General features: G+C 72.7%; 1 protein-coding gene across 7 annotated transcripts; it reads right to left on the reverse strand.

Moving 5' to 3' along the window:
- Positions 1-32: 32 nt before the first annotated feature.
- On the reverse strand, positions 33-18,549 carry IMPDH1 (inosine monophosphate dehydrogenase 1). 7 transcript variants are annotated; one of them, XM_087766731.1, is made up of 15 exons: positions 18,467-18,549; positions 14,958-15,056; positions 13,931-13,979; positions 13,140-13,241; positions 11,505-11,579; positions 11,206-11,412; positions 7,959-8,046; positions 6,529-6,728; positions 5,798-5,888; positions 5,266-5,361; positions 4,361-4,504; positions 3,712-3,856; positions 3,497-3,640; positions 2,794-2,877; positions 33-386 (listed from the first exon to the last, which is right to left on the reverse strand). In XM_087766731.1, exons 2-15 carry the CDS (start codon positions 15,053-15,055, stop codon positions 365-367), a joined length of 1,545 nt encoding a protein of 514 aa, XP_087622857.1. In that variant the 5' UTR covers position 15,056; positions 18,467-18,549; the 3' UTR covers positions 33-364. The 7 variants fall into 7 exon arrangements, with proteins under 7 accessions (XP_087622857.1, XP_087622858.1, XP_087622852.1 ...); XM_087766732.1 differs by lacking the exon at positions 18,467-18,549 and adding an exon at positions 16,949-17,076 and having other exon boundaries at positions 11,206-11,298; XM_087766726.1 differs by lacking the exon at positions 18,467-18,549 and adding an exon at positions 16,949-17,076.
- Between the last annotated feature and the right edge of the window lie 646 nt (positions 18,550-19,195).

Raw genomic sequence — 19,195 nt, forward strand, 5'->3', positions numbered from 1 at the left:
CCGCGCGGGCAGGGAGACGGGCAGGGCCAGCGCCGGATGCTCCATGACTTTATTCATACCTGGATACAGCGCGGTGCCGGCCCCGGTGCCCCCCACCCCCCCAGCCTGCCGGGGGGCCGGGGGGTCCCCGGGGCGCAGGGGGGTCCCCCCCGGTGCAGGGGGGGCCGCTGCTGCCCCCCGCTCACCCCCGGAGGCTGCGGCACCCCGGGGGCCCGGGTGGGTGCTGGGGGGGCCCCGGCAGCCCCGCGGCCGTGGGGTGCCGGCGGCGGGGGGGCTGGCCAGGGGTCCGGCCCGTAGTGCAAAGCCAGCCCTGGCGCGGCGCTAGCGGTGGCCGTGGCGGGGGGTCCCGGCGCGCGGCCCCTCCTCAGTACAGCCGCTTCTCGTAACTGCGGGGGGGGGGCAGTGGTGAGGGGGGGCCCCGTGCCCCCGGACCCCGCCGCTGCCCCCCACCCCCCCTGCCGGCACCACGTCAGATCCTGGCTGGGAAATGGGGTCCCCCCCCCGTCACCGGCAGCCCCCGCCCCAGCCCGCCGTCCCCCCCCCGGCACCCTGCGGCCCTGGCGACGGGGGGCACAAGCCGGTACTTACGTGGCAGAACCGTAAAGCTACGGCGGCGGCATGGGCGGGAAAGAGAGAGAAGGTTACACGGTCACCCTGGCACGCGGCATGGCAACCCCCCCGGCCCCCCGCCCCGGCACCGGCACTGTGATCCGGACAGACGTCAGCACCGGCACCACCTGGCACCGGCACCGGGCACCGTGCTGTGGCCAAGCCACCTGGTACTGGCATCATCTGGCACCAGCACCACGCTCCAGCTGAGTCATCCGGCACCAGCACCGTGCTCGACCAAGGCTCCTGGCACTGGCACCACGCTCCGACCAAGTCGCCAGGCTCCAGTACCATGCTCCGACCGAGCCAGCTCCCAGCACCAGCACCACTCGGCACCGGCACCATGCTCTGACCAAGCCAGGCTGGCGCCGGCACTGTGCTGTGACCGAGCCACCTGGCACCAGTAACGCACTCTGACCGGGCTGGCTGGCCACCAGCACTGGGCTCCCGGCACCGGCACCGTGCTCCGACCGAGCCGCCCAGCACTGGCACGGATGCCTCGGGGCCGTCGGTGAGGACGTGCCACCCCGAACCACTGCTCGGCTTCACCCAAGCGGTGCCGGCAGCGCCACGACCGCCCAGGCCCTACCCGGCCTTGTCTGGTCACGGCTCATGGGGAGCATGGGCAAGGCGGCCAACTGGCCAACCAGCATCCTGGTCAGCTGACCCGCCAGCCAACCAGCATCCCGGCCAACCAACCAGCCAGCCAACCAGCATCCCAGCCAACCAACCAGCATCCCGGCCAGCCAACTGGCCAACCAACCAGCATCCCGGCTAACCAACTAGCCAGCGAACCAGTATCCTGGCCAAACAACTGGCTAACTAACCAACCAGCCAACCAGCATCCCAACCAGCTGACCAGCCACAGCCAATCAGCATCCTGGCCAGCCAACCAGCACCTCAACCAGCCAGTTGACCAGCATCTCCACCAGCCAACCAGCATCTTGGCCAACGAGGCAACCAACCCCAGCCAACCAGCATCTCAGCCAGTCAGCCAACCACAGCCAACCAGCACCGCAGCCAACCAACCACAGCCAACCAGCACCGCAGCCAGCCAACCAGCATCCCAACCAGCCAACCAACCACAGCCAACCAGCATCCCAGCCAACCAACCACAGCCAACCAGCACCGCAGCCAGCCAACCAGCAGCCCCACCAGCTGGCCAACCATCAACTTGCCACGAGCCCACCACCCAGCCGGTGCCCAACCGCTCAGCCAACCAGCCCTGCCAGCCGCAAGAGGCCCCGCCCCCTTGCACAAGCCCCGCCTCCCCGTGGCCCCCAGCCATCCTGCACCCCCTCGGGGGGACGGGGAGGCGAAGCCCCCGGTGCCACCGGGCGCCACCGAGGCGGGGGCAGACGCTGGGGGGGCACCCATGGGTGCTGACCCCTCCCTCCCGCCGCGGGCACCCCGAATTAAAGCAACCGCTGCAGCCTGCCTGCACCCCGCCTGTCACTGGGGGGGGGCGGCGCTGGCCCCCCGCTGCGGGGGTCTCCCCTGGGTGCAGCACGGGGGCGCCCGGCCGATCGGCACGCACAGCCCCCGGCACCGCCGCCGACACCGGGGCAAGGGGGGGCTGCGACCCCCAATACCTGGTGCTGGGGCAATGGGGTGTCTGGGACCCCCCCCAATACCCAGCACTGGGGCAATGGGGGGGGTAATTGGGTGCTCCCCCATACCTGGTACTGGGGCAACTGGGTGCCCCCCCCCAGCCTGGTACTGGGGCAACTGGGTGCCCCCCATACCTGGCACTGGGGTGACTGGGTGCCCCCCCAAGCCTGACACTGGGGCGACTGGGTGCCCCCCCATACTTGCCACTGGAGCAACTGGGTGCTCCCCCCAAGCCTAGTACTGGGGTAACTGGGTGCCCCCCCATACTTGCCACTGGAGCAACTGGGTGCCCCCCCCCAAGCCTGGTACTGGGGTGACTGGGTGCCCCCCATACTTGGCACTGGGGTGACTGGGTGCCCCCCAAGCCTGGCACTGGGGTGATTGGGCACCCCCCCTCCATTTGTCACTGGGGTGACTGGGTGCCCCCCATACTTGGCACTGGGGTGACTGGGTGCCCCCCATGCCTGGCACTGGGGTGACTGGGCGCCTGCCCCCCCGTGCGCGGGGGCGCAGAGCCGGATCTGACGTGGTGCCTGCCGCAGCGTCCCCGAGCCCCCAGTGCCCCCCACTTACGAGTGGAGCCCGTGGACCCCCCCCTCGATCTGCGCCGCCATGGTCCTCTTCTCGAACTTCAGCTCCCCCGAGTACATCATGGAGCTGGCGGGGGCGAGGGGTCAGCTGCGCCGGGTGGCCTCCTCCCCGTCCCCGTCCCCTGTCCCCCCTCCCTGTCCCCCCGTCCTCGTCCCCTGTCCCTGTCCCCGTCCCCCATCCCCTGTCCCCGATCCCCATCCTTGTCCCCCATCCCCTGTCCCCTGTCCCCGTCCCCTGTCCCCCCTACCTGTCCCCCATCCCTGTCCCCTGTCCCCGTCCCCCATCCTCTGTCCCCTGTCCCCATCCCTAGTCCCCCCTCCCTGTCCCTTGTGTCCCCCCGTCCCCCGTCCCCATCCCCTGTCCCCACCCCGTCCCCCATCCCTGTCCCCTGTCCCCCCTCTCCATCCCCCTCCCCAGCCCCCGTCCCCATCCCCTGTCCCCCCTCCCCATCCCTGTCCCCGTCCCCTGTCCCCCATCCCCGTCCCCCATCCCCATCCCGTCCCCCCTACCTGTCCCCCATCCTCCGTCCCCTGTCCCTGTCCCCCATCCCCTGTCCCCTCTCCCCATCCCCTGTCCCCCATCCCCTGTCCCCATCCCCTGTCCCCGTCCCCTGTCCCTGTCCCCTGTCCCCTGTCCCCATCCCCCCTCCATGTCCCCTATCCCCTGTCCCCGTCCCCCCGCTCACCGCAGCACCGAGAGGCTCCTGGCCCCGATGTCCTGGCAGCCGTGCTGGATCCCCGCGATCAAATAGGGGACGAATTTATGGATGGAGCCCTTGTCCTGGACGGAGCCCGACACCCCCTGGGCCACCTTCACCTTGTCACCCTCGCTGCGGGGACACGCGGAGCCCGGGGGTGAGGGCTGGGGGTCGGGGACCCCCCGGCCCCCCCGGGGCCGTACCTGAAGTAGCGTTTCTGGCTGCTGCTGCTCTTCTCCATGGCGTCCAGCGAGCCCATGCCGCGGTACTGCTTCAGCCGCACCCCCTCCGAGAAGAAGAACTCCCCGGGGGCCTCGGTGGTGGCCGCCAGCAGGGAGCCCATCATCACTGCGGGGGGGCGGCCGTCAGGGGGTGCGGGGGGGGACGGCCCTGAGACCCCCCCCAGGGTGGCACCAAGGGGACGATGGTGGTGAGACCCCCCCCGGGGTGGCACCAGCGTGGGTGCAGGGGGACGATGGCCACGAGACCCCCATGGTGGCACCAAGGGGGTGATGGCCATGAGACACCCCCCAGGGTGGCACCAGCGTGGGTGCAGGGGGACGATGGCCACGAGACCCCCCATGGTGGCACCAAGGGGGTGACAGCCATGAGACCCCCCCCAGGGTGGCACCACTGTGGGTGCAGGGGGGGGACAGCCACGAGACCCCCATGGTGCCACCAGGGTGGTGACGGCCATGAGACCCCCACCACAGTGCCACCACTACGGGCACAGGGGGGTGACGGCCATGAGACCCCCCCCCATGGTGGCACCAAGGCGACGATGGCGGCGAGACCCCCCGATGGCGGCAGCCCTGTGGGTGCTGGGTGCCCCCGAGCCCCCTCCCCGCTCACCGGTGGAGGCCCCCAGCGCCAGCGCCTTCACCACGTGCCCCACGGTGCGGATGCCGCCGTCGGCGATGACGGGCACGCCGAAGCGCCGGGCGTACTCGGCCACCTTGTAGACCGCCGTCCCCTGCGGCCGCCCGCACGCCATCACTGCCAGAGAGGGGTCAGTGCCGGGGGGACACCGCACCAAGGGGGACACCGCGCTGGGGGGACACCGCGCCGGGACACCGTGCCAGGACACTGTGCCAGGGGGACACCGTGCCATGCCAGGACACCGTACCAGGGGATACCACGCCATGCCAGGACACCACACTGGGGGGACACCATGCCATACCAGGACACTGCACCGGGGGGACACCGCGCCATGCCAGGACACCGCGCCATGCCAGGGACACTGTGCCGGGGGGGACACTGTGCCATGCCAGGACACCGCGCCGGGGGGACACCGTGCCATGCCAGGACACTGTGCCATGCCAGGGACACTGTGCCGGGGGGACACTGCGCCATGCCAGGACACCGCGCCGGGGGGACACCGCGCCGGGGGGACACCGTGCCGGGGGGACACCGCGCCATGCCAGGACACCGCACCGGGGGGACACCGTGCCATGCCAGGACACTGTGCCGGGGGGACACTGCGCCATGCCAGGACACCGCGCCGGGGGGACACCGTGCCACGCCAGGACACCGTGCCATGCCAGGACACTGTGCCGGGGGGACACTGCGCCATGCCAGGACACCGTGCCGGGGGGACACTGTGCCATGCCAGGATACCGCGCTGGGAGGACACCGCGCCGGGGGGACACCATGCCAGGGGGACACCGCGCCACGCCAGGACACCGCACCAGGGGGACACCGTGCCACGCCAGGACGCCGCGCCGGGGGGCCGCGGCGCCAGCGCCAGCACCACGCACCTTCCTGGGTGATGCAGATGGAGCCGCAGCCCATGCCCACCCGCAGGGCGTCCACGCCGGCGTCGATCAGGTTCTTGGCCTGGGCGGCCGTCACCACTGCGTGCCCGCGGCCGGGGCGCCCGCGGCGTCAGCACCCCAAACCCTCGCCCCACCGCACCCCAACCCTGCCCCACGGTGCCCCACCCCACGGCACCCCAAACCCTCGCCCCACGGCACCCCAGTCCTCTCCTTGCCTTGCACCCCATCTCCTGGCTCCCCGCCCCACGGCACCCCAAACCCCAGCCCGGCTCCCCGCCCCACGGCACCCCAAACCCTCGCCCCATGGCGTCCCCATCCCCTGCCCCACAGCACCCCCATCGTTTCCCTGCCCTGCTCCCCGCCCCACTGCACCCCACCCCACGGCACCCCAAATCCTCGCCCCACAGCAGCCCCCTTGCCCTTCCCCATGGCCCCCCTCTCCCCCCCTCCCCTCCATGCCGCCCCTACCCCCCTTCCCCCCCCCCCCCCCTGCCCCCGCGCCCCCCGCGCCCACCGTTGCCGCCGATGACCTGCAGGTCCGGGTACTTCTGCTTGATGTAGTGGATCATGCTGATCTGGTAGGTGGAGTTCCCCTGCGAGGGGTCCTGGGGTCGGGGGGGCACGGCTGGGGGGGGCACGGGGCACGGGGGCACGGCTGGGGGGCACGGCATGGGGGGCACGGGGGGTACGGGGGGCACGGCTGGGGGGCACAGCATAGGGGGGACAGGGTATGGGGAGGACATGGCTGGGGGGCAGGGGATTGGGGTGCTGTGGGGCGAGGGTTTGGGGCGCCGTGGGGCAGGATTGGGGTGCCATGGGGCAGGACTGGGGCACCGTGGGGTGGGATTAGGGCACCATAGGGCAGGATTGGTGCACCATGGGGCAGGATCGGTGCACCATGGGGCAGGATTTGGTGCACCGTGGGGCAGGATCGGGGCGCTGTGGGGCGGGATTGGGGCGCTGTGGGGCAGGATTGGGCGCTGTGGGGCGGGATTGGGCGCTGTGGGGCAGGATCAGTGCACCGTGGGGCAGGATTGGTGCACCATGGGGCAGGATTGGGGTGCCATAGGGCAGGATCGGTGCACCGTGGGGCAGGATTGGTGCACCATGGGGCAGGATTGGGGTGCCATAGGGCAGGATTGGGGCGCCACGGGGCAGGATCGGTGCACTGCAGGGCAGGATCGGGGTGCTGCGGGGCGGGGGCAGCGCGGGGCCGTCCCCGGGGGTCCCCGTCCCCCCACGCACCAGCACCACCAGGTCGACGCTGGCCTGCACCAGCAGGTCCAGGCGGTACTTGTCGTCCTCGCGCGTGCCGATGGCCGCCCCGCACAGCAGCTGCTTGCGGGCGTCCTTGGAGGCCAGCGGGTGCTCGCGGTTCTTCTTCAGGTCCGTCCGGGCGATGATGGCCACCAGCTCGTCACTGTCGTTGACGATGGGCAGCTTCCCTGGGGGGGGGGGACACGGACAGGGATGGGGGGACAGCGGGGTGACCCCAGGGAGGGGGACATGGGGGGACCCCGAGGGACGGGGGGACACGGAGGTGACCCCAAAGATGGGGGACATGGGGGTGACCCCAAAGATGGAGGACACGGGGGTGACCCCAGGGATGGGGACATGGGGGGACCCCAAAGATGGGGGACACGGGGGTGACCCCAAAGGACGGGGGGACATGGAGGTGACCCCAGGGATAGGGGACGTGGGGGTGACCCCAGGGATAGGGATGGGGGGACACAGGGGTGACCCCAAGAGACAGGGGGACACCGGGGTGACCCTAGGGATGGGGGACATGGAGGAGACCCCAGGGGACAGGGGGACATGGGGGTGACCCCAGGGATGGGGATGGGGGGACACTGGGGTGACCCCAAGGGATGGGGGACATGGAGATGACACCAGGGATAGGGGACATGGGGGTGACCCCAAGGGACAGGAGGACATGGGGGTGACCCCAGGGATGGAGACATGGAGGGACCCCAAGGATGGGGATGGGGGGACACCAGGGTGACCCCAAGGGATGGGGACATGGAGGTGACCCCAGGGATGGGGAGGGGGACAGGGGGGTGCCCCCAAGGGACAGGGGGACACAGGGGTGACACCAGGGATGGGGGGAGATGGGGGTAACCCCAGGGAGGGGGACACGGGGGTGACCCCAAGGGACAGGGGGGTAGGGAGGTGACCCCAGAGATGGGGATGGGGGACACGGGGGTGACCCCAGGAATGGGGGGACATGGAGGTGACCCCAAGGGATGGGGACAAGGGGACATGTGGGTGACCCCAAGGGACAGGGGGACACCGGGGTGACCCCAAGGATGGGGACATGGGGGTGACCCCAGAGATGGGGACATGGGGATGACCCCAGAGATGGGGATGGGGGGACACAGGGGTGACCTCAGGGATGGGGACATGGGGGTGACCCCAAGGGACAAGGGGACATGGAGGTGGCCCTGGGGATGGGGGACATGGAGGTGACACCAGGGATGGGGGGACACAGAGGTGACCCCAAGGGATGGGGATGGGGCGACATGGGGGTGACCCCAAAGATGGGGGACATGGGGGTGACCCCAGGGATGGGGACATGGAGGTGACCCCAAGGGACAAGGGGACACGGAGGTGGCCCCGGGGCTGGGGACGGGCCCAGGGGTGGCCCCGTGGCCGGGGGCGCTGGCCCGTGGCCGTACCCTTTTTGCTGCGCTGCAGGATCTCGTTGGCCTCTTTGAGGGTGACGCCGGCCGGGGCCACCACCAGGTCGCTGCGCTTGGTCATCACCTGCGGGGCCTCGTCACCGGGCAGCGGGGGGACCCGGGGCCACCATGGCCCCCACTGGCCCCCCATCCAGCCCACCCCATCCCATCCCACCCCATCCCACCCCATCCCTGCCCCACATCCCAGCCCATCCTGGCCTGCATCCATCCCATCCCATCCCATCCCACCCCACCCCACCCCATCCCATCCCATCCCTGCCCCACATCCCAGCCCGCCCCGGCCTGCATCCATCCCATCCCATCCCACCCCATCCCATCCCATCCCATCCCACCCCATCCCACCCCATCCCACCCCATCCCATCCCATCCCACCCCATCCCATCCCCTCCCATCCCTGCCCCACATCCCAGCCCGCCCCGGCCTGCATCCATCCCACCCCATCCCATCCCACCCCATCCCACCCCATCCCATCCCATCCCTGCCCCACATCCCAGCCCGCCCCCGCCTGCATCCATCCCATCCCATCCCATCCCATCCCATCCCATCCCATCCCACCCCATCCCATCCCTGCCCCACATCCCAGCCCGCCCCGGCCTGCATCCATCCCATCCCATCCCACCCCATCCCATCCCATCCCATCCCACCCCATCCCACCCCATCCCATCCCTGCCCCACATCCCAGCCCGCCCCGGCCTGCATCCATCCCACCCCATCCCATCCCATCCCATCCCATCCCATCCCATCCCATCCCCGCCCCACATCCCAGCCCGCCCCGGCCTGCATCCATCCCACCCCATCCCATCCCACCCCATCCCACCCCATCCCATCCCATCCCTGCCCCACATCCCAGCCCGCCCCGGCCTGCATCCATCCCATCCCATCCCACCCCATCCCATCCCATCCCATCCCATCCCTGCCCCACATCCCAGCCCGCCCCGGCCTGCATCCATCCCATCCCATCCCACCCCATCCCATCCCATCCCACCCCATCCCACCCCATCCCATCCCTGCCCCACATCCCAGCCCGCCCCGGCCTGCATCCATCCCATCCCATCCCATCCCACCCCATCCCATCCCATCCCATCCCTGCCCCACATCCCAGCCCGCCCCGGCCTGCATCCATCCCATCCCATCCCATCCCATCCCATCCCATCCCATCCCATCCCATCCCATCCCTGCCCCACATCCCAGCCCGCCCCGGCCTGCATCCATCCCATCCCATCCCACCCCATCCCATCCCATCCCATCCCACCCCATCCCACCCCATCCCATCCCTGCCCCACATCCCAGCCCGCCCCGGCCTGCATCCATCCCATCCCATCCCATCCCACCCCATCCCATCCCATCCCATCCCTGCCCCACATCCCAGCCCGCCCCGGCCTGCATCCATCCCACCCCATCCCACCCCATCCCATCCCATCCCATCCCACCCCATCCCACCCCATCCCATCCCCACCCCACCCTGTCCCTGAGACCCTCCCCTGATCCCACCCCATCCCTGTCCCCCATCCCATCATCCCTGCATCCCATCCCTGGCATCCCACCCCCTTCTGCACCCCTACCCCGCCCCCGTCCCATCCCTGCCCCACGGCCCTGCCCCACATCCCATCCCCACATCCCATCCCTGCATCCCACCCCCGCCCCACATCCCTGTACCCCACCTGTACCCCACCTGTACCCCCCTGCCCCACATCCCTGTACCCCACCTGTACCCCACCTGTACCCCCCTGCCCCACACCCCTGTACCCCACCTGTACCCCACCTGTACCCCCCTGCCCCACACCCCCGTACCCCACCTGTACCCCACCTGTACCCCCCTGCCCCACACCCCCGTACCCCACCTGTACCCCACCTGTACCCCCCTGCCCCACACCCCTGTACCCCCCGTACGCCACCTGTACCCCCCCCCACATCCCTGTACCCCCCTGTACCCCACCTGTACCCCCCGTACCCCACCTGTACCCCCTGCCCCACACCCCTGTACCCCCCGTACCCCACCTGTACCCCCCGTGCCCCACCTGTACCCCCTGCCCCACACCCCTGTACCCCCCCGTACGCCACCTGTACCCCCCTGCCCCACACCCCTGTACCCCCCCGTACCCCACCTGTACCCCCCGCCCCACACCCCTGTACCCCCCCGTACCCCACCTGTACCCCCCGCCCCACATCCCTGTACCCCACCTGTACCCCACCTGTACCCCCCTGCCCCACACCCCCGTACCCCACCTGTACCCCACCTGTACCCCCCTGCCCCACACCCCTGTACCCCCCCGTACGCCACCTGTACCCCCCCACATCCCTGTACCCCCCTGTACCCCACCTGTACCCCACCTGTACCCCCCCGTGCCCCACCTGTACCCCCTGCCCCACACCCCTGTACCCCCCGTACCCCACCTGTACCCCCTGCCCCACACCCCTGTACCCCCCGTACCCCACCTGTACCCCCTGCCCCACACCCCTGTACCCCCCCGTGCCCCACCTGTACCCCCCTGCCCCACACCCCTGTACCCCCCGTACCCCACCTGTACCCCCCGCCCCACACCCCTGTACCCCCCCGTACCCCACCTGTACCCCCTGCCCCACACCCCTGTACCCCCCGTACCCCACCTGTACCCCCCGCCCCACACCCCTGTACCCCCCCGTGCCCCACCTGTACCCCCCTGCCCCACACCCCCGTACCCCACCTGTACCCCACCTGTACCCCCCTGCCCCACACCCCTGTACCCCCCCCGTACGCCACCTGTACCCCCCCCCCACATCCCTGTACCCCCCTGTACCCCACCTGTACCCCCCGTGCCCCACCTGTACCCCCCTGCCCCACACCCCTGTACCCCCCGTGCCCCACCTGTACCCCCCGCCCCACACCCCTGTACCCCCCCGTACCCCACCTGTACCCCCCGTGCCCCACCTGTACCCCCTGCCCCACACCCCTGTACCCCCCCGTACGCCACCTGTACCCCCCTGCCCCACACCCCTGTACCCCCCGTACCCCACCTGTACCCCCCGCCCCACACCCCTGTACCCCCCCGTACGCCACCTGTACCCCCCCACATCCCTGTACCCCCCTGTACCCCACCTGTACCCCCCGTGCCCCACCTGTACCCCCCTGCCCCACACCCCTGTACCCCCCCGTGCCCCACCTGTACCCCCCGCCCCACACCCCTGTACCCCCCGTGCCCCACCTGTACCCCCCGCCCCACACCCCCGCCCCCCCGTGCCCCACCTCGGCCAGGCGGGTGCCGTGGGCCCCCTCGGCGAGGAAGTCGATGTCGCGGGAGGTGACGATGCCCTCCAGCCGGCTGCCCATGCGCCCGCTCTGCGTCAGGGGGATCCCCGAGAAGCCGTGCCGCGCCTTGGCCTCCCGCACGTCCCCCACCGTCTGCGCGGGGCTCAGCACCACCGGCTCCGTGATGAAGCCCTGCTCGAACCTCTGGGGGGGGGGGGCGGAGAGGGGCGGGCAGGGCGCGGGCAGGGCGCGGGCAGGGCGCGGGCAGGGCGCGGGCAGCGGGGACCCCCCCGTACCTTGACCTTGCGCACCTCGTTGGCCTGGAACTCGGGGGTGCAGTTGTGGTGGATGATGCCGACGCCGCCCATCAGCTGGGGGAGGGGGGGGGCGGGGATTGGGGGATGGGGGGGCTCCCTGGGTGGGGGGGTGGGCACCCCGACCCCGCACCCCCAAACCAGACGGGGGCGGGGACCCCGACCCCGCACCCCCGTCATGGGGGCGAGCACCCCGACCCCGCACCCCCAAACCAGAGGGGGGTGGGCACCCCGACCCTGCACCCCCAGGACCCCCAAACCAGACGGGGGTGGGCACCCTGACCCCCACCCGTGCCCCCCCCACGCCCAGGTCCCCCTCACCCATCATGGGGGTGGGCACCCCGACCCTGCACCCCCAGGACCCCCAAACCAGACGGGGGTGGGCACCCTGACCCCGCACCCCCATCATGGGGGTGGGCACCCCGACCCCGCACCCCCAAACCAGACAGGGGTGGGCACCCTGACCCTGCACCCCTGCCATGGGGGCGAGCACCCCGACCCCGCACCCCCAAATCAGAGGGGGGTGGGCACCCTGACCCCCACCCATGCCCCCCCCATGCCCAGGTCCCCCTCACCCATCATGGGGGTGGGCACCCCGACCCTGCACCCCCAGGACCCCCAAACCAGACAGGGGTGGGGACCCCGCCCCCACGCCCCGCCCCCACGTCCCCCTGCCCCCCCCGGTGCCCCCCACCCTTGGGTGCCCCCCCCCCGGGTGCTCATAGCCATGGCGATGGCCCCTGGGTGCCCCCCCCCCGGGTGCCCCCCACCCCTGGGTGCCCCCCATGCTCACAGCCATGGCGATGGCCCCTGGGGTCTCCCCCCACCCCTGGGTGCCCCCCCCCCGGTGCCCCCCCGTGCTCACGGCCGTGGCGATGGCCCCTGGGTGCCCCCCCCTTGGGTGCCCCCCACCCCTGGGTGCCCCCCGTGCTCACGGCCGTGGCGATGGCCCCTGGGTGCCCCCCCCCTTGGGTGCCCCCCCCCTTGGGTGCCCCCCCCTTGGGTGCCCCCCACCCCTGGGTGCCCCCGTGCTCACGGCCATGGCGATGGCCCCTGGGTGCCCCCCCCTTGGGTGCCCCCCCTTGGGTGCCCCCCACCCCTGGGTGCCCCCCGTGCTCACGGCCATGGCGATGGCCCCTGGGTGCCCCCCCTTGGGTGCCCCCCACCCCTGGGTGCCCCCCATGCTCACGGCCATGGCGATGGCCCCTGGGTGCCCCCCCTTGGGTGCCCCCCCCCCTTGGGTGCCCCCCACCCCTGGGTGCCCCCCGTGCTCACGGCCATGGCGATGGCCCCTGGGTGCCCCCCCTTGGGTGCCCCCCCCTTGGGTGCCCCCCACCCCTGGGTGCCCCCCGTGCTCACGGCCATGGCGATGGCCCCTGGGTGCCCCCCCCTTGGGTGCCCCCCCCCTTGGGTGCCCCCCACCCCTGGGTGCCCCCCGTGCTCACGGCCATGGCGATGGCCCCTGGGTGCCCCCCCCTTGGGTGCCCCCCCGCCTTGGGTGCCCCCCACCCCTGGGTGCCCCCCCTGCTCATGGCCATGGCGATGGCCCCTGGGGGCCCCCCCCCCTGGGTGCCCCCCCTTGGGTGCCCCCCACCCCTGGGTGCCCCCCGTGCTCACGGCCATGGCGATGGCCATGTCGGCCTCGGTGACGGTGTCCATGGGGGAGGAGATGAGGGGGGTCTTCAGGGTGATCTTGCGGGTCAGCGCCGAGGTCAGGTCCTGGGGACAGCGGGACGTCACCCTCCTGCCACCACCCCCGGGGGCTGGGGGAGACCCTGCCCCCCCCGGCACCCGGCACCCAGGGGGACACAGGGACGTCACCCGGGGGGGACACGGGGATGTCACCCTGGGGGGGACATGGGGGCATCACCCCGGGGGGACACGGGGACGTCACCCTGGGGAGGGGGCATGGGGATGTCACCCTGGGTGGCACAGGGATGTCACCCCAGGGGGGGACAGGGGGATGCCACCCTGGGGGGGACATGGGGACACCCCCTGGGGGACAGGAATGTCACCCTGGGGGACATGGGGACACCACCCTGCGGGACATGGGGACGTCCCCCGGGGGACATGGGGACACCCCCCGGGGGGGGACATGGGGACGCCCCCCGGGGGACAGGGATGTCACCCCGGGGGACATGGGGACGCTCCCCGGGGGGGGACATGGGGACGCCCCCCGGGGGACAGGGATGTCACCCCGGGGGACATGGGGACGCCCCCCGAGGGGGGACATGGGGACGCCCCCCGGGGGACAGGGATGTCACCCCGGGGGACATGGGGACGCCCCCCGGGGGGGGACATGGGGATGCCCCCCAGGGGACAGGGATGTCACCCCGGGGGACATGGGGACGCCCCCCGAGGGGGGACATGGGGACGCCCCCCGGGGGACAGGGCCGCCCCGCACTCACCACCTCGTCCGCGGTGAAGTCGATGAAGCCGGGGAGGATGAGGAAGTCACTGAGGAGGGGACGGGGTCACCACGGCGGGGACCCCCGGTGACACATCCCCGCGGGGGGACTCCTGGGGGGGGGGGCACCCGGGGTGGGGGGGGGGACACCGGGGGTGGGATGGGGACACCGGGGGTGGCCCCATGGGGACGATGGCTCCTGGGGACCCCTGACCCCATGGTGGCCTTGGGGCTGGGGTGGGGACCCCTGGGGTGGGATGGGGACACCCGGGGTGGCCCCATGGGGACAATAGCTCCTGGGGACCCCTGACCCCATGGTGGCCTTGGGGCTGGGGTGGGGACATCTGGGGTGGGCTGGGGACACCCAAGATGGGCTGGGGACACCCAGGGTGGGATGGGGACCCCTGAGGTGGGATGGGGACACCCTGGGTGGCCCCATGGGGACGATGGCTCCTGGGGACCCCTGACCCCATGGTGGCCTTGGGGCTGGGGTGGGGACCCCTGGGGTGGGATGGGGACACCCGGGGTGGGCTGGAGACACCCAAGATGGGCTGGGGACACCCAGGGTGGGATGGGGACCCCTGAGGTGGGATGGGGACACCCTGGGTGGCCCCATGGGGACGATGGCTCCTGGGGACCCCTGACCCCATGGTGGCCTTGGGGCTGGGGTGGGGACCCCTGGGGTGGGATGGGGACACCCGGGGTGGGCTGGAGACACCCAAGATGGGCTGGGGACACCCAGGGTGGGATGGGGACCCCTGAGGTGGGATGGGGACACCCTGGGTGGCCCCATGGGGACGATGGCTCCTGGGGACCCCTGACCCCATGGTGGCCTTGGGGCTGGGGTGGGGACCCCTGAGGTGGGATGGGGACACCCTGGGTGGCCCCATGGGGATCATGGCTCCTGGGGACCCCTGTCCCCATGGTGGCCTTGGGGCTGGGGTGGGGACCCCTGGGGTGGGATGGGGACACCCTAGGTGGAGTGGGGACCCCTGAGGTGGGGTGGGGACCCCCGGGCCCCCCCGTACTTGTAGGTGAGGCCGTCGGAGGTGGCGAAGAGCTGCTGGGCCGTCAGCCCGTCCTCGGGGACGTAGCCCGTGCCCCCGCTGATCAGGTAATCGGCCATGCTGCGGGACAGGGCTGGCACCGGGACCCCCCCACCCGGGACCCCCACCCACCCACGATCCCCCCCCAGCGGGACCCCCGCCCACCCGGGACCCCCATCTGTGATCGGGACCCCCACCACAGCGGGACCCCACCCCACCCGGGACCCCCCACAGCAGGACCCCACCCCACCCGGGACCCCCCACCCCCACAGCGGGACCCAAACCCACGCGGGACCCCTCCCACAGCAGGACCCCCCCCCCCCCCAGGACCCCCACCCGCGACCGAGACCCCCCGCACAGCGGGATCCCCACCCACCCACGATCCCCCCACAGCGGGACCCCCGCCCACCCGGGACCCCCATCTGTGATCGGGACCCCCACCACAGCGGGACCCCACCCCAGCCGGGACCCCCCACCCCCACAGCGGGACCCACACCCACGCGGGACCCCCCCCAGTGGGACCCCCACCCGCATCCCCACCTGGGCTGCCCGGGGGGAGGGGGGCCGGTCCCGGGGGGGGGGGGTCCCGATCCCGGGGGGGTCCCGGTCCCGGGGGGGGTCCCGAACCCGAGGGGGGGGGGGTCCCGGTCACGAGGGGGGGGTCCCGGTCCTGGGTAGGGGGGTCCCGGTCCCAGGGGTCCCGGTCACGAGGGGGGGTCCCGGGGTGCTGCGGTACCGGTGGCCGCAGCGGCCCCGCTGCAGGGCGGGGCAGTGGGCGGGGCAGTGGGCGGGGCGTGTCCCGCCGCCGCAGCCCCCCCCCTCCCAGCCTGCCCCAGCGTCTCCCAGCGCCCCCCCCCGCCGCTTCCCAGTCTCCCCCAGCGCCTCCCAGTGCCCCCCCTCGTCTCCCAGTCTCCCCCAGCGCCTCCCAGTAACGCTCCCCGCCTCCCAGTCACCCTCCCGCCACCCCACCCCCCGCGGCCCAGTAAACCCCCCTCATCCCAGCGCCCCCCCCCGCGCCGCCCCAGTAACCTCCCAGTACCCCCCAGCTGCTGCCTCATCATCCTCCCAGTACCCCCCCCCCGCTGCTGCCTCATCATCCTCCCAGTACCCCCCCACTCGCTCCCCACCGTGTCCCAGTGACCCCCTCCCCGGCCCCAGTAGCCTCCCAGTACCCTCCCAGTGCTCGCCCCCCCCCCTCACAGTAACTCCCCCCTCTCCACCCGCTACCTGGGTTCCCCCTCGCCCATGGCGCCGGAGAGGGGCGGGGCGGTGGGCGGGGCGGTGGGCGGGGCGGGCGAACAGCCCCGCCCACCGCCCCGCCCCGCGCCAGCCCCCCCCCCCCCTTTTTTGGGGTGAAACCTCCCGGTTTTGGGTGCCCCGCTTGGGTTTTTTTGTCCCCCCCCCCGTTTTTCAGGGTGCCCCCCCCGCGGGCAGGGCGCAGGCAGCGCGGGGATTAGCGCTGCCCGCTCCCTGCCTGCAGTAATCCCCCCCCCCCCCCCCCCGGGTGGGCAAGGCGGGGGGGGGCAAGCGCCAGCGGGGGCCGGGGGGGGGGCAGGGACCCCCCGACACGGGGACCCCCCCCCCCGTCCCCACGGTGACCCCGGCACCCCCCTTGTCCCCTGCGTGACCCCGATGGCCCGGGACCCCCCGTGTCCCCAAACGACCCCTCCCGCCACAGCCCCCCCCCCCCCCCTCCGGGCACCACTCACAGCCCCCCCCGCCCCCCCCCCGCCCCGGCACGGGACCCCCACGGCACAGGACCTCCACCCCACGGGACCCCCCCCCACGGCACAGGACCCCCACGCACGACACAGCCCCCCCCCCCCCCCCCCAGCACGGGACCCCCCACCCGCCCGGGACACCCCCCCCCCCCCCGGCACAGCCCCCCCCCCGGCACAGGACCCCCCGGGACCCCTCCCCCCCGGGACCCCCCACGGCACAGCCCCCCCACGCCCGACACAGCCCCCCCGTACCTGCCCTCCCGGCCCTCCCGCAGCCGCCGGGTGCCGCGCTGCACCGCCGCGTCCTGGCCCTGTCCCGCGTGGGGGACCCCGGCCCCCGGGGGGTCGGGGGGGGCCTCCATGGGGGGGGGTCGGGGGCACCCGTGGGGGGGGGGGGGGTCACCCGTGGGGGGGAGGGGGGTCACACACGGGGACGCCGAGGCCCGCGGGTGCCCGTGGGGGCCCGGCCGCACCGGTTGCTCCTGCCTCGGGTGGCGGGGGGGGGGGGACACACACGTGCGTGGGGGGGGGACACGTGCGGGGGGGGGGTCGGCCCCGCCCCCTCGGCTCCACCCCCGCCCCCCGTGGGGACCGGGCCACGGCGCGGGGGGAAACTGAGGCACGGGGGGGGGAGGGGCCGGCCGCTCCGAGCCACTCGGGGGGGGGGGTCGGGGGGGAGGTCGGTCCGGGGGGGGGAGGGGCGTGGGGGAGGGGTGCCCCCTCCCCCCCCCCCCCGGGCCGTTCTCAGCCGCGGGCGGGGATTAGCGGGGGGAGGGGATTAGCGGGGCCCGGCGGGGGCGGGGGAGGGCGGGGGGGGGGGGGCAAGGGGACGGGGACCCCGGCTGCTCCCAGTGCTCCCAGTATGCGCCAGCACACCCCAGTACAACCCAGTACACCCCAGGGCTCCCAGTACACGCCAGCACACCCCAGTACACCCCAGGGCTCCCAGTACATGCCAGCACACCCCAGTACAACCCAGTACACCCCAGGGCTCCCAGTACACGCCAGCACACCCCAGTACAACCCAGTACACCCCAGGGCTCCCAGTACATGCCAGCACACCCCAGTACAACCCAGTACACCCCAGTGCTCCCAGTATGCGCCAGCACACCCCAGTGCTCCCAGCACATCCCAGTGCTCCCAGTATGCGCCAGCAGACCCCAGTGCTCCCAGCACACCTCAGTGCTCCCAGTACACGCCAGTACACCCCAGTACAACCCAGTACACCCCAGTGTTCCCAGTACACGCCAGCACACCCCAGTGCTCCCAGCACACCCCAGGGCTCCCAGTGCTCCCAGTACATGCCAGCACATCCCAGTACAACCCAGTACACCCCAGTGCTCCCCACCACATCCCAGTGCTCCCCAGCATATCCCAGTGCTCCCAGTACACACCAGTGTTCCCAGTACACACCAGCACATCCCAGTGCACGCCAGCACGTTCCAGTGCTCCCAGTACACCCAAGTGCACCCCAGTGCTCCCCAGCACACCCCAGTGCTCCCAGTGTTCCCAGTACATGCCAGTACACCCCAGTGCTCCCAGTACACGCCAGCACACCCCAGTGCTCCCAGTACACCCCAGTGCTCCCAGTACACACCAGCACACCCCAGTGCTTCCAGCACACCCCAGTGCTCCCAGTACACACCAGCCCACCCTGGTGCTCCCAGTACACGGCAGCACACCCCAGTGCTCCCAGTACACCCCAGTGCTCCCAGTACACACCAGCACACCCCAGTGCTTCCAGCACACCTCAGTGCTCCCAGTACACACCAGCACACCCCGGTGCTCCCAGTACACGGCAGCACACCCCAGTGCGGACGGGATCCCAGGACTCCCCCGGGCTGGGCGGCACCACCGGGGCGCGGCGGGCCCTTTAAGGGGCGTGGTCATGGTGGCCCCGCCCCCTAGGGGGCGTGGTGAGGGGCGCGGGAGAGGCCACAAGGGGGCGCCCCGGTGCAAGCGGGGGGGGGGGTGACACCCCCCAGTGCTCCCAGTGCCTCCCCAGTGCTCCCAGTGCCCCCCCCAGTGCCCTCCCAGTGCCTCCCAGTGCTCCCAGTGCCCCTCCCAGTTGCCCCCCAGTGCCTCCCAGTGCCCCGCCCAGTGCCTCCCAGTACATCCCAGTGCTCCCAGTCCCCGCCTCCAGTGCACCACAGTGCCGGCCAGTGCTTCCCAGTGCCCTCCCAATGCCTCCCAGTGCCCCCAGTGCCTCCCAGTACATCCCAGTACCTCCCAGTGCTCGCAGTCCCCCCCCTCCAGTGCACCCCAGTGTTCCCAGTGCCCTCCCAGTGCCCCCCCAGTGCCTCCCAGGTCCCCCCAGTGCCTCCCACTACCCCCCAGTGCCTCCCAGTACATCCCAGTGCTCCCAGTCCCCTCCCTCCAGTGCACCCCAGTGCTCCTAGTGCCCTCCCAGTGCCTCCCAGGTCCCCCCCAGTGCCTCCCACTGCCCCCCAGTGCCTCCCAGTACATCCCAGTGCTCCCAGTCCCCCCCTCCAGTGCCCT

Source organism: Nipponia nippon, unplaced genomic scaffold, assembly GCF_047370975.1.
Source record: "Nipponia nippon isolate SJK-2023a ecotype South Korea unplaced genomic scaffold, ASM4737097v1 scaffold_3, whole genome shotgun sequence".
Classification (NCBI taxonomy): Eukaryota; Metazoa; Chordata; class Aves; order Pelecaniformes; family Threskiornithidae; genus Nipponia; species Nipponia nippon.

What these genes read in the sequence shown, in the direction of transcription:
- IMPDH1 (XM_087766726.1), bottom strand. Translation starts at nt 17,058, where the DNA reads ATGGAGGCCCCCCCCGACCCCCCGGGGGCCGGGGTCCCCCACGCGGGA. An exon ending in ACATGGCCATCGCCATGGCC is followed by an intron (nt 11,580 to 13,139) that starts GTGAGCACGGGG and finishes CCCCTCCCCCAG; the next exon opens with CTGATGGGCGGCGTCGGCAT. An exon ending in CCTGCAGCGCAGCAAAAAGG is followed by an intron (nt 6,729 to 7,958) that starts GTACGGCCACGG and finishes CCCCCCCCCCAG; the next exon opens with GGAAGCTGCCCATCGTCAAC.